The sequence below is a fragment of the Anser anser genome, assembly GCF_964211835.1.
Source record: "Anser anser genome assembly, contig: HAP1_SCAFFOLD_73, whole genome shotgun sequence".
In the NCBI taxonomy this organism is placed as follows: Eukaryota; Metazoa; Chordata; class Aves; order Anseriformes; family Anatidae; genus Anser; species Anser anser.
The window spans coordinates 472,998-486,259 of NW_028154151.1; the positions used below are offsets into that span (position 1 = coordinate 472,998).

At 44.4% G+C, this 13,262-nt stretch overlaps 1 protein-coding gene across 1 annotated transcript; it reads right to left on the reverse strand.

Annotated features, from left to right (window-relative positions):
* Window positions 1-222: 222 nt before the first annotated feature.
* Window positions 223-2,262, reverse strand: LOC310890487 (zinc finger CCCH domain-containing protein 11A-like; the record flags this gene model as incomplete). The annotated part of the gene is made up of 5 exons (XM_083852832.1): window positions 223-984; window positions 1,498-1,563; window positions 1,774-1,869; window positions 2,128-2,190; window positions 2,259-2,262. The coding sequence occupies 5 exons, from the start codon at window positions 2,260-2,262 to the stop codon at window positions 581-583; spliced, it is 633 nt and encodes a 210-aa protein (XP_083708958.1). The 3' UTR covers window positions 223-580.
* Between the last annotated feature and the right edge of the window lie 11,000 nt (window positions 2,263-13,262).

A 13,262-nucleotide genomic window follows, 5' to 3' on the forward strand; every position in this document is an offset into this window, starting at 1 on the left:
GGCAGGAGAAGAAACGAAAGAAAGCTGGGTACTTGTTTTCTTTGTGTGTTTATTTCCTCGTGTCCCATGAGACAGAGAGAAAGGCTACAATGTGCAGTGCATGCAGCCTTTAAGCCCTCCTTATCTCCCTCACACAATCTCATTTTACAAAGTTGATATAATCTTAACAACGAGGCCTTTGATCCTCTGTCATTTTTGACAGAAACTGGCCCCCCACATTAAGACGCTGATGCATGCTTTACAAACACATACACGTGTCAAGTTAAGCAACACATGCCAAAGAGGAAGGTGAACTTGAACTCAACGCAGGGAGGACTTCATACCATAAACAGATGGCAGAAAAAAACAGAATACCAAAATTAGACTAAAAAGCCCCTCAGTGTGTTAATTTTCTAGTGGGAAATACAGAATACCATCACGTAATTAACGAAAACAGACATGGTTGCACGTTCTGGCCCTTCTTTGCCTTTGAACTTTGTAGCCTTAAACTCTTTTATCCTCCGCATTGAAGGAAAAAGCAAAGCAGATCCTGAGCAAACGGAACTTGCTCAATATGGGAAGCACCTCACCGAGGCAGGTATTAAAGCATCTTATTACCTGATAGCTTTGTGTTCCATAACGATTTCTGCCCGGCTGGGGCAGGTCCAGGTTGTGCTGGGGGAGCTGGCACATTTCCTCCACTCTGCTGCATCCGCAGAGCTTTCTCGTGCTTTATTTCTTCCAGGGTTTTAACACACACTTCTCCTTCTGGCTTGGCTTTACCTGCCGGCTCCTTCGACTGCACTTTGCTGGGCCCGGAAAGAGTGAGCACGCTCTGCTTCTTGGGCTCACCCTGAATTTTTGCCCCTGCGCTGGGATCTTTGGTTTTACCATGCCATTCAGCCTGGGCTTTGGCTTGACATTCTCGTCTCTGAAGAGCTCTCTCACGACGGATTTCCTCCAGTGTTTTCACATGGATCTCTCCCTTTGGCTTAGCAGCCTTCCCTGTCATCATCAAGAAATGAGAAGCACCAACATTTAAAGAGAGTCCAACAATAGTTTAAGTCTCCAAAATTTGTCACAGTACTAAGGAAAACTAAGCCTGAGCGTTCCCAATAACGCATCTTAGGACAATAGCCTAACATTCTCCTCCTCCTCTGAGCCACTTGTTGTATTTTGAAGACCAGCCCTATCCAGAGAGAGCTGCTACACAGAAATGCTAGTTTACTTGATTACTTTTTCAGACTGCATTTCAAATTCCTGCTCCCGGCAGTGGCTCTATTCTAATTGTATATGATGGTTCACAGAAGCAGCTTAAAACCTTGACAAGGCACAAGCGGAAAATAAACACACACCTAGAGCCAGATTTCTGATAGTGGCTGTCAGAAGAGCTTCAGCACTCAAGCAAGAGGAATCAGTTCTTTGTTTTCATTTGAATTCCTTTTTAGGGCTGTATGAAAACGGTCTAAGTTCACGGAAAGGAAGAAGGAGAAAGTATATTTAATAGCCAGTTGTTACCTTTCGCAGTACTAGTCCGTTGAGAAGGTAATCCTAGCCTCTCCTTCACAGACTTGGGAACTTGAACTGCAAAACAGAAAAAGACCAAATTAGGGAGGCTGCATAAACGTCAACTTTGTGTTCACATTCGAAAACAAGGCAGGAAAGGTAACTTTGAATCCCGGTGATTAAGACCTCAGCCAACATGCAAAAAGAAACATCGCAGGAAAAGGACAAACAGAAAGCCTAAATACAAAACCCGTGAATCACATCCAGATGCCTGTTTAGTAGCTGTACCTCCCTTTGGTGCTTTGTCAGCATTTCCCGGAACCTCCACCTTCTTCCCCAGCCTTTCAGCAAGGCTGCGCTTCACCGGAAGGGCGCTTACATCAGCTTCAGACGGAGAAAACAAGGAATATTTTAAGAACATTTCTTTGCAGGAAGATTTGAGAACAGTCAACCACAAGCTTCTATTTTTCAAGCATATTTTCATAAAATTGCCTTTCAGCTGCTAAATGGTTTTTTTGCCATTTCTGCAGTCAACACAGATCTCCACTGCAACGCATTTTCCTCTCATACGTCAAAAATACTCTTCAATGCAGTCATATAGAGAAGGCGGCACCTAAATAACAGCTCATAAAAAGTTCTTACCCACGGAGGCTTTCCGTTTTCCTTGTTTCTCAGCAAGATCTAGTCGAACCACAGGTTCCTCCCCTAAAACAAAAGTAAAATTTTTCTATTTCATAGAAACCAGTAGCCAATAGAAATAGTATACTGTTAGCCCATGTCCAAAAAAAACCCAGCAAGGCACTGTTTTGACAGCTAAACCACACAAACTCATATTTCAACTATAATTAACTTAGAAAAAGTATCCATAGTCTCAGTGTTTGCCTCAAATTCCAGCTGAATGTAGTCGAGAATGAATCTGAGTCTGCTTGACAGCTATACTTTGTGCAGAACAGAGCTGCATAAGCAAGCAGAATATTATTAGGTACAAATGCTGAGAAATATTCCTTTCTAAGGTGAATGTCTATGAGTAGAAGTACTTCTTCACTTCTTTCCCTTTCAAAGGAATTTGCACAACTCTAAACAATATAATTTATACACAGACTCCTATCGCACTACTGTCCACACGTGCCACTGTCAGCCTCTTTAAAGCTTCAGAAATTGCTTCTTACATAGCACTGTCCTCTAGAGCTCTTTCTTCTCGTTACTCTCCTGTTTTTCAGTTATCCCCCTATTTGCATACTGACACATTTTTTTCTTTCTCCTGCTACTGCACTTAACCTGAGCACCAAAGCTTTCCAGTACAACCAGGGACTTTCAGCATAAAAGCATGTTTTGAACAGAAGGCGGCAGCACCAGGAGGCTAACAGGGGTGAATTGCCTTCCTTCTTGCTTAACCTTCCAGTTTAGGAGTAATGAAATCAAAACAAAAGCATGAATTATTACCTTCCTCTGTAGACAGTGTCACAGTTCTCACCACTGTCCGGACATTTTCCTTTTCCGGAGCAGGAAAAATCATAGAATCGACGGGAGGAAGAGAAGATCTTGAAGGACCTTCTGCTCAGAGCAAGCAAAACATAAGGAAGTTTACCAAACAGAAAAAACTATCACGAAGAACAAAAAACTTTAATTATTCATTACTGTCAAACATACAGTGACCAGAGCATGCAAATAAGAGAGGTGACTAGTTTGCCTCTGGTTGCCCTTGGAATTCCCATCTAGAATACCAGCTGGCTGAGAATCAGGTTGCTCGATGCCCCCAGCTAAACATGGAAGTCTATCCCTCAAGCAGCTCCCAGCCACCATCACCTGCCATTCTGAAGCCAATCAAATTTCACTTCTTTGGCAAAATAGTTGGATTCACCAAAGCATAGCCAGCTACCCGGTATTACTGGAAGAGTTTTTTTTTGAAAGAAAAATCATCACACAGGATGAAGGTGAACAGGGTAAGGAAGCAGGGAATATTAACTCACCACCGTGTCTCTTAGTTTTTTCCTTCATTTTCTGCAATTTGATTTCTTCAAGTGTTTTTATTCCAAAATTCAGACCGTCCTCTGAAAACAGAAAACAGTTAATGAGACTAAGGCTTAGAGGCACTCACTGAGGACCACAGATCCTCAGGCTTCTTAGTGCTCAGGAACTTTCAGAAGTATTTAGAATAAAGCCTGTCAACACTCCTCACAAGTGAAACAACCATAGAATCAATGGCATTTTGCCCCTCCTTTCACCCTTCAGGGTAAAAACTGTAGTTTTAATTTTAATCCATTTACGTGATATTAGATCCCTCTATCGTTAGATATGGCTTTCAACAGTGGTTGCCAGGCTGCACGTGCAGCCATTTAAACTCCATGCTGTGACCCTGTTTTGTTCTCCAAAAGGAAAGAAAAGGAGTTCAACTTTCTGACCCAATGGGCACATGATGGTATCAGGGAGAAATGAGATCATGGAAATAACCGAGTCCATTCAGCACCCCTACATTCTGTTGTGTTTTTACGCCACATTGCTTTTGAGTTAATTGTCAAGTTCTCCTTCCGATTTATCCTACTACAGGTGCTGGAATACCTTGTTTAGCAGTAGTAGCACTGGCTTTCCGAGTGGAAATCATCCGTAATCCATTTTGGCCTTCCTCAGCTGGTTGCTGGACGGGAGTTTTAGTTTCTTCTCCTTCCGCAGAAAGCTGGTCTGAAGGGGAAAAATCTATTCAGTTATGCATGGGCCAGATTGTTCGTGATTATGTAGCTCATGCAATGACACTTCAGTCCATGGTTCCTATAAAAAAGTTGTTTTTTTTTTTTTTTTTTAATACAGCTACACTGACCTGATGAACTCGTAAGTAGACTACCCTAGGACAAAACATCTAGGACTCTAGATTCTCTCTGCAGCTTTAACTACTACACAACATATTACTCTTCAGACAAAAAAAAAGGAATTTCCTTCCTAGTTTCACATAGAGCTTTACACAACAGACCAGCTAAAGCCAAGAGTGGTTCTAAGCTTTCCTCCAACATTTCAGGTTCTGTCCACTGACTGCCAGACAAAGCCACCAGTGACCTGAGCGGACTGCCTGCCCTATCGCTAGTCAGACCTCAGGTCATCTGTGATTTATACATTCATTTACAGCACAAATTCCTTCCAAGAACCAAAGACTTACACAATCATTTACAGCACAAATTCCTTCCAAGAACCAAACCATGCTCACCATCATCATCTTCATCATCATCTGCAGCATTGATTACAACTGGAGGGTGTGTAGGGCTTGGGACATTTTCCGAGTTTTCCACTTTCATCACCCGCCTTAGCTATGGAGAGGGATTGGACTGGACAGAAAGTTTGTTTTGCTGCAGTGACATCTGAGCCACTTTCAAATCATCGTCCGCGGACTCAGGCGGACTTGGCAGTGTAGCTAGAGGAAGAGGAGGATCATCAGTAATATGGCAGTTTAAAACTTTGACCACAATGCACGAAGATGGTAGCTAAGGCAGATAACCTGCACAGGCAATGAATGCAGCATCTCCTTTTGCCCATCCCGCCACTGTTTACACCGTGAACAATGACTTGCCTTCAAACAACAACACATCTCCCTACCACCCAGCAGAAGACGAAACAACAGAAAGCAAACTGCAAGGCAAATATCACACAAAGCAGAGAGAAGCTGAGCATGAAAGCAGAAAACAAATACCAGCAGTACAGCAGCAGTACACTCGGTTTAGCTGACCACCTAGGACTGCAGACCTTTTCCTGCACTCACAAATGGACGGTTACCTGATGTCTCCTACACTATTGGCACCCACTAAGTAATATGCAAAATTAATTCTTCAATACTTAAAGAAAAAGGACCTAAACTCACTCTTGCTTGGTGGTAAGAAGACGCCATCGATGTAACGTCCCTTTGCGTGATGAAAAGCACAGTTGGCTTTCTGACAGCCTACTGGCTGCTTCTCCCAGTAGCAGGGAATCTCAGCGCGCTTTTTCTGAAGACAGAAAGAAAGACAAGCTCGTGATAACATGCACCTAAGGTTTGCAAAGAGATGCACAGTTCCAGGTCACGACAGCGATAGGGCTGTCACAATACAGTGCTGAAACATCATTCCAAAGGTCAGTTTATCACGGAAGTATAGTATTTCCGGGCATATTCACAAAGTTTGCAGAAGCTGTAACCACTATGCACGTTTAGCCTTGTCATCATTCAGTTTGAGAAGACAGGCACTCTCAGACATCAGTTTAGGGTGGGTTAAACTAATACACCTAGGATTATACTAGGATTATTCAGAGGGAAAAAGAACATCTTAAATTGCCTACGTTAACTCTATCCAGAACTACTTCTCGGAGACTTCGTTCTTCTGCACCTTTAACTTTCCCCACTGCTTCCTAGCCCAGGCAGCTAGAACAGCATTATCTGAAGGACTCCGGGACACAAGAGACCTGATAGATCATTATCAAGCCTGCTCTCAGGAGGCTAGTACAGCCTGTTTATTACCCCCCTGCTCCAGCAGGTTTTAGCAGTCTAGTTAGCGGTTATTCTGCATCTGTTGAGAAAATACTGTCGGCGTCTAATAAAAGAAAATCTTGCTAAGACATACCTAAGGCATTGATTTTATTTCCCTCTCCTTCCTCCCACCCCCTCCCCTGCTAACAGAAACCAGTGTAATTCCAAAGCAAAGGACTCTATCCTGCAAAAGCACAATCAGCACACCTACAGCACTGAAAAATGCTTTTGTTGATTTATTTTGAGAACACATCTTTAGGCACTCACATCGATTTCCATGTGTCTGAATCGGCAGACATTCCTGAAACAACGACCCTCCTGCCACAGCGTGCAGACTGTCTCGTTCCCCAGAGCAGCTTCACAGTGGCGGAAGGAACAGTTGTCTCCCTGTAACCAAAAGGAAACCAACAAGGAAAATATAGTACAGCCTCAAAAACGTCCATGCTACTGCTTCAGGTTGCTACAATTGAATTCAGAATCTATCTGGTTATCACGTTAACCAAAGACCAGTGTGCCTCCTCCTCCTACTCTACCCCTTCCTGAAAAAAATAAAAAAAAAAAAAAAAAACAACAAAAAAACAAAGCAAAGCAAAGCAAAAGAAACCCAGCCATACCTTGGTACAGGTAGAATAGAAATAGAAGTAGCAATCGTCTCCTTGTTTAGACATGCCGACAAGTTCTGATAACAAGCTCGGGTTCTCTCCACAGGGACTTCCTCTGCTCTTGGAGAGAGCTGTCTTCACCCTTGCTTGGGCTGAAAGTCTTCCACTGGCTTGTGATCAGTGAAATCTTCTTTTTAAAAGTAACCCTAAAGAAAGTACCAACAAGTGAAAAATAATGAGTAACAAGCATTTTTCCAGCTTTCTTCTGTTCATCAAATTAGTCTCTTGAGGAGAGCAATGCCTTGAAATCAGCTGTTACGGGAACTAACACAATATTAAACTAAAGTTCTGTAAAGCTGCCAGGAGCTTTGTCAGCAAGTGTTCTCTTCCACGTCTTCAATAATATGCCTTGGAGCACATCCGGAAGCCTGAAAATGGAGTCACTTCTTCAAAAACCACCTGATCATACATGCAAGGCAATGATCAACTATGGCTACGAGTAACTTCTACAGAACGCAGTATGACGCATTAAATAGCACGTTCCAGTCACTGTGGGTCTTCGAGTTCACCTACCTGGACAACCTCAGCAAAGTTATCGATCTTCAAAGACTTCCAGTTAACTTCTCCTGGAGGCCGAACCAACACTGAATCCGTGAATTAATGATAAAGGGGTAGGAAGAATTTGCCTCCTCACTTTGCCAAGGGAGCCTCTCATCCACAATTCAAACATAGGATGTGCTTTTAAACAGCTTATAACTAATGGAGGAAGCAAGTCCATCTGAACACTCTCTCAGACTGGAGACAGCCAGGGTTAGTTAGCTCTTCAAAAAATAAAAACCAAAAAAAAAAAAACACAAAACAAAACGAAAACAAAAAAACCCAGTGCATTTAGAGATGAACTCGTGATTCAAAGTGGCTGCAAAAATGAGGCTCCATCTTCCACAGCCAGAAAATTTGACTTTTTTTTTTTTTTTAATTCAAAATTCAGTATGTTCCAATCTCTGGTCTTCAAGATTTCTTCACCTATTAAGAAAACACTAAAACCTTTCCCCGTCTTTATTACCTGTACAGCAAAAAACACACCAGTGCACAGAAATACACAAATGTGCATACGCATACACACATATGTGTTTAGACACACACACGAGGAGTGAGTGATAGAAAGTTAGCGAGAGCGACAGTGGAAATCAGAAGTTTTGCCTTTTTGACACAGAGAGCGCGTAAAAACTCTCTCATTTTGAGGGAACTAGAAAAAAAAGGAGGATCTACCAAATATTTTGATGAGTATGCCTTCGAGGCCAATGCTTTATACCATGAGTGATCTGGGGGCCAGCACACAAATATGCATACATATGTATCACACAGTATCACAGATTTCTAGGTTGGAAGAGACCTCAAGATCATCGAGTCCAACCTCCGACCTAACACTAAGTACTCCACTAAACCATATCGCTAAGCTCTACATCTAAACGTCTTTTAAAGACCTCCAGGGATGCTGACTCCACCACCTCCCTGGGCAGCCCGTTCCAATGCTTAATAACCCTTTCGGTAAAGAAGTACTTCCTAACATCCAACCTAAAACTCCCCTGTCGCAACTTTCGCCCATTCCCCCTCGTCCTGTCACCAGGCACGTAGGAGAACAGACCAACCCCCACCTCTTTACAGCCTCCTTTAAGGTAACTGTAGAGAGCGATAAGGTCGCCCCTGAGCCTCCTCTTCTCCAGGCTGAACAAGCCCAGCTCCCTCAGCCGCTCCTCGTAAGACTTGTTCTCCAGACCGCTCACCAGCTTGGTCGCCCTTCTCTGGACTCGCTCGAGCACGTCCATGTCCTTCCTGTAGCGAGGGGCCCAAAACTGAACACAGTACTCAAGGTGCGGCCTCACCAGAGCCGAGTACAGGGGCACAATCACTTCCCTAGACCTGCTGGCCACACTGCTTCTTATACAGGCCAGGATGCTGTTGGCCTTCTTGGCCACCTGGGCACACTGCTGGCTCATATTCAGCCGACTGTCAACCAACACTCCCAGGTCCCTCTCGGCCAGGCAGCTTTCCAGCCACTCATCTCCCAGCCTGTAGCTCTGCTTGGGGTTGTTGCGCCCCAGGTGCAGGACCCGGCACTTGGCCTTGTTGAACTTCATACAGTTGACCTCAGCCCATCGCTCCAGCCTATCCAGATCAAATATGTACATGCATACAGGATAAACATATCTATACACACAAGCGTGCACAGTATATGTCGTATGGTATCCATATGGAGAACAACTCGTAGCCCTGATCAGACACGTAGAGTTGCAATCAATTAACAGCAGGAAGGCAGCAGATCAAGGATACAGCAAGCTTTGAGAGGCAGGGCAATGCTCACTTTGCCAGTGGCATGGCTGCATGATACCAAGAATTTTGAATTAGTTTGATTTTTTGGAAGCAATTTGTTTTCTTTCTGCGCTGTAGCAAATACCACAGGTTTGCCATCACGTGCTGTTCCCTAATCCATATATCCATCATCATCCATTGCTGCAAGATCATGAAAGGTTAGAAAAGATGACTTAGGTCCAATTTAACAGCCAATGATTTTTCAATGACCAGAGCTGCAACAGATTTTATTTAGCCACAAGCAGGTTTTTTTTTCTGATGTGAAGTCAGATATTTTGATTTTTTTTTTAAGACACTAAATGTCATAAAACCTGCAACCAGACCAGATAAAGTTCAAATTAGAGTGATTCTGAAGCCTTTCATTAAAATGCTACACATTTCTGTGCAAATTATTTCTGACTCTTCTGGACAAAAGCGGATGAAATAGTTCTTACAAATTAATAATAAAAGGTTGGAACCTTTTACTCACACAAACACTAGTGAATTTTCCAGGAAGTATTATTTTGGCAGGGAATTTTCCCAAATCTAAAGTAAAGAGGGGAAAAGTTGGGTTCCCGTATTAGTTGTTGGTTTTGACTGCTTGACAAAGGGAATAAAAACAGTAGTTAAGTGCAAGGTTTCCTTCTCTTCTTTAGTATTGAGAGGAATCGTCACTTCTGACCTTTAGCACCTTCAGAAACACACTTAGTGCCATGCAGATTCCTCTGCATCTACTTTTAAAAATTACTGGTGCTCCTTAGCATGGAAGTTGGACTTGAAATCTTTTCCAGACTGAGCTCTTTTGAATGCCCAAGGAGCTCATCATTTTGCTTGTTGCCTTCCATTTTCCTGAACAGACCCAGAACGCTGTTCAGGATATGAATGGATCTGGTCTAAGGAATGGGAAGAAAGCAAAAACCAAGGATACCTCACAGCCCTAAATGCCATAAAAAGCAGTCACATTTTAAAAAAGATCTCCAAAGCTTTTTTTTTTTTTTTTAAACTGACATCTGCCAATATGGCGATCCAAGTGCTGAACAGAAACCAACTGAACTAGCCCCTGAAAGCCTGAATAAAAATGAGTAACTCTGGTGCACTCAGCAGGTCTGTAATAGAAGTTGGCAAGATTTTTAGATTTCTTTTTTCTCCAGGGTGCTAGTAAAGTTTTTGCGTTACGAGATTTTGAACTCTTTTTGTACAAAAGAATTACAGATGCACTACAGTCACGGTAGCTGGGGGTCTGGAAATACATGCCAACAAGTGTCATAAACTTTGCCTTTGCTGAAGGAAGATAACTAGTCCAAAGAAAACCTGCCTAGTTTGTTTTACAGGCTTGTCTTTCTCAGTATGGAACAAACTGACCTCCCTGGTCTAACTTTCCAGTTGGCTATTCTGCCTTTGTCCTGGAGAGAAGAGCAAGAAGGGAACAAAATATTTTTGCACTCCAAAAAATGCATTAGGGAAGGATTATCACACCTACCTAAGGGTAATTTCTTGTTTGTTTATAAAGCACAAAGTCTTTCTCTTGGACAGTCTCTGTTGCTGGCCTGTTTTGTGCCTTCCATTTATAATAAAGGTATTAAAGATGCTTACCCCGTTTTGGTGGTTTTTTATTTTAAGAACAGTGTAAGCGGACAGTCGGATGACAAGCAAGAAAGAACAGCATAAATCCTTGTTGTGACCCTGCTTTTTAATCACCCAGCATCAGCCTTGCTGCAAAACAGTCTCCGCTGATTTACCTGCTTGTTAAAGCACCCCACAGGCTGCAAGTGTTGTGTGCTAGGTGTCAAATTATATTTAACGGTGCATAGGTAAACCATTCATCTTCCCATGGTCAAAGCACAGAACAGCCTCCTGCTAACACAGCTCATCCTTGCTGTAACTGCTTTTAAACCTATTTGTTGGTAAGAAAAGAGCTCAGTACACCACCTTCACAGGGCAAAAATTCACATGGAAGAGCAGAAAAACCCAGAAGTGCTTCCTGAACTTCACGTTACCAACAGCACCATCGGATTTAGATCCTTGCCTGGCATCCAGGATGCACGGCCTGCAAGCACTGCTGCAATGTGGAAGTGCCAAGGCAGGTTTTTGGCCTGCCCTAAAACACTTTTTTTTTTTTTCTTTTACAAACAATACAAAGAGTGTGCCAGGTATGCTGTAATGCCCGTGTGCCAGGTCAATAGAGGATATCCAAACAACAGAGGCGCTTCTCCTAATTTCTGGCGTGAAAACACTTTCACAGCATTCTTTTCACGAAGAAACCCCTCTCTATCTTCTCCAATGCTCCAGGACCTGCTGCAGCTGCAGCGGCTGCGCTGGTACCAGCCGCATCTTTGACAAATCTTTTCAACGGTTCTGCTTTACCTCGGCACAGTTGAGGTCACTCCTCTTCCTCTTCCAGCTGAGGAAGCAGCTTGCGGGCTCTGCCACACGGTCGGTGCAGAAGCGAAAGCTGGGAACACAGCAGTCAAACCCTCACTGCTAACGAAGCCACCAGGGCAGAGGGCTGACACAGACCCACCAGAGGCGAACCGTACCCGCTCTCCCTCCCGGCTGCGAGGCTCGCCACAGCAGCCCCGACCCGAAGCGCTCACAATGCTTTGCTTGGTGATGTCACCGATGAGTCAGAGTCCCCAGATGAGCATCTGCCTTGCCACTCTTTAATGTTGGTGTTGTTTTTTGGTTGGTTGTTTGCTTGCTTTTGAAACTTATGTAGGTTATGGTAAACCTTCAGGTAAACCACAGATCAATGGGGAAGAAGTCCCACACGAGGGATGGCGCATTCTTTAACGTGCTGCATTCGACAAAGAAGCTCTCTCCATTTTGCGCAGTGGCAACAGGCACGACTGCAACACACGCACGTGTAGGCAGCACCTGCAGGTCCCAAACCGTTAACCAATTTTTAGATAGCACCAATTGTTTATGTAGTTGCTTTCCCTTCATCCATAACCCCTTTTTTCCTTTCTTTATATCGGGTGGCTCTCCTCCATTGTTCTGTCATTTTACTCCCCAGTGTCTGAGCAGGCACTGGGAATCGTTTCCAGAGGAAGGGTACTGCTGAAGCTACAACATTTACTCTCAGGGAAAAGAGAGTATGTGAAAGAATACATACTTCCTTTCTTTTTCCTTTTTTTTTTTTTTAAATCTCTGAAATCAATGCTGCGGCCTGGCAGCAAATAACTATGGGAGTAAAGATGATTCCTCATCCTCACTGTAACGTTGTAGTTAATGTCATAAAGAAGCAATTTCCCCAGGCAGTGGCCATTTGAGATGGGAAGGGGCAGTAAGAGGAAGTTTTCCTTAGACTAGCTCTTCCCCCAGAACACCTCGCCATCCAGCAACAAATTCAATTCACCTGCTCCGCCTGATCAGTCAAACGCGCGTCCGACTCCAGCACACGTCACAGCGGTGGTTCTGACGTGGTTTGAGAATCACCTATCCGCAGAATATCTCGGGTTTGTACACTCAAATAACGCAGTCTTTTCCAAATAAGGCCCAGAGCTCACACTCCGAGTGCAGCCTAACAGCACCAGAGGGCCGGTAGGCTAAACATTCCCATCCTGGCAACAGGACTGACCCGGGCAACAGTAAGCATCCCTTCTACACTTTCGCCGTGAACATCAACATAAGGAAACAGAGACCTCCTCGATCCAAGTTTGAAGAAACAAACACAAAGGTCACCCAAGCGGGTTGTTTTCAGCAAACTAACGGAGAAATTAAGGTGACAACCGCGTGCATCCAGAGTTAGTCAGATCCCGAAGGCAGTTCCTTTGGGAAACGCAGGAGCAGCGCGCCAGATGACGGCTACCTTACAGCGCACCCCTCAGAGGCACTGCTACGAAAGGAAGGCAGAAGGTTGGAACTCAAAATAACTCGCAAGGCGCCCGTTAAGGGGGAAGCTTTAATTTCCTGAGCAGAACCTCCCCCCTGAAGGCAGCCCAGGGACTCTTTGCTTCCCTAGGGAGACGGCAGGGACGGGGCAGGGCGGTGGGACGGGGGGACACAGGGCCAGATGGACGGCCAGACAGCCGGATGGATGGACAGACGGCCAGACGGACGGCCAAACGGCCCAAAAGGCCTGAGCAAGGGCTGAGGAGCGGGAGGGAAGGGCAGGGCGAGGGGAAGGGCGGCCCTGGGCCTGACAGGGCACCTTGGGCCTAACCCCGGGCAGCAGCTCCCCATCTCACAGGGCCCGCGGGGGGCTGCCTGTAACAGGAGATGCGGGCAGGTAAATTTTACAAGCACTGCATCACAAATACCCTGCAACACCTGAACTATTCACTGGGACAGCCTCCTTCCTCACCTCCTGAAAGCTCCAGCTGGCAAACCAAGGACAAAATGAA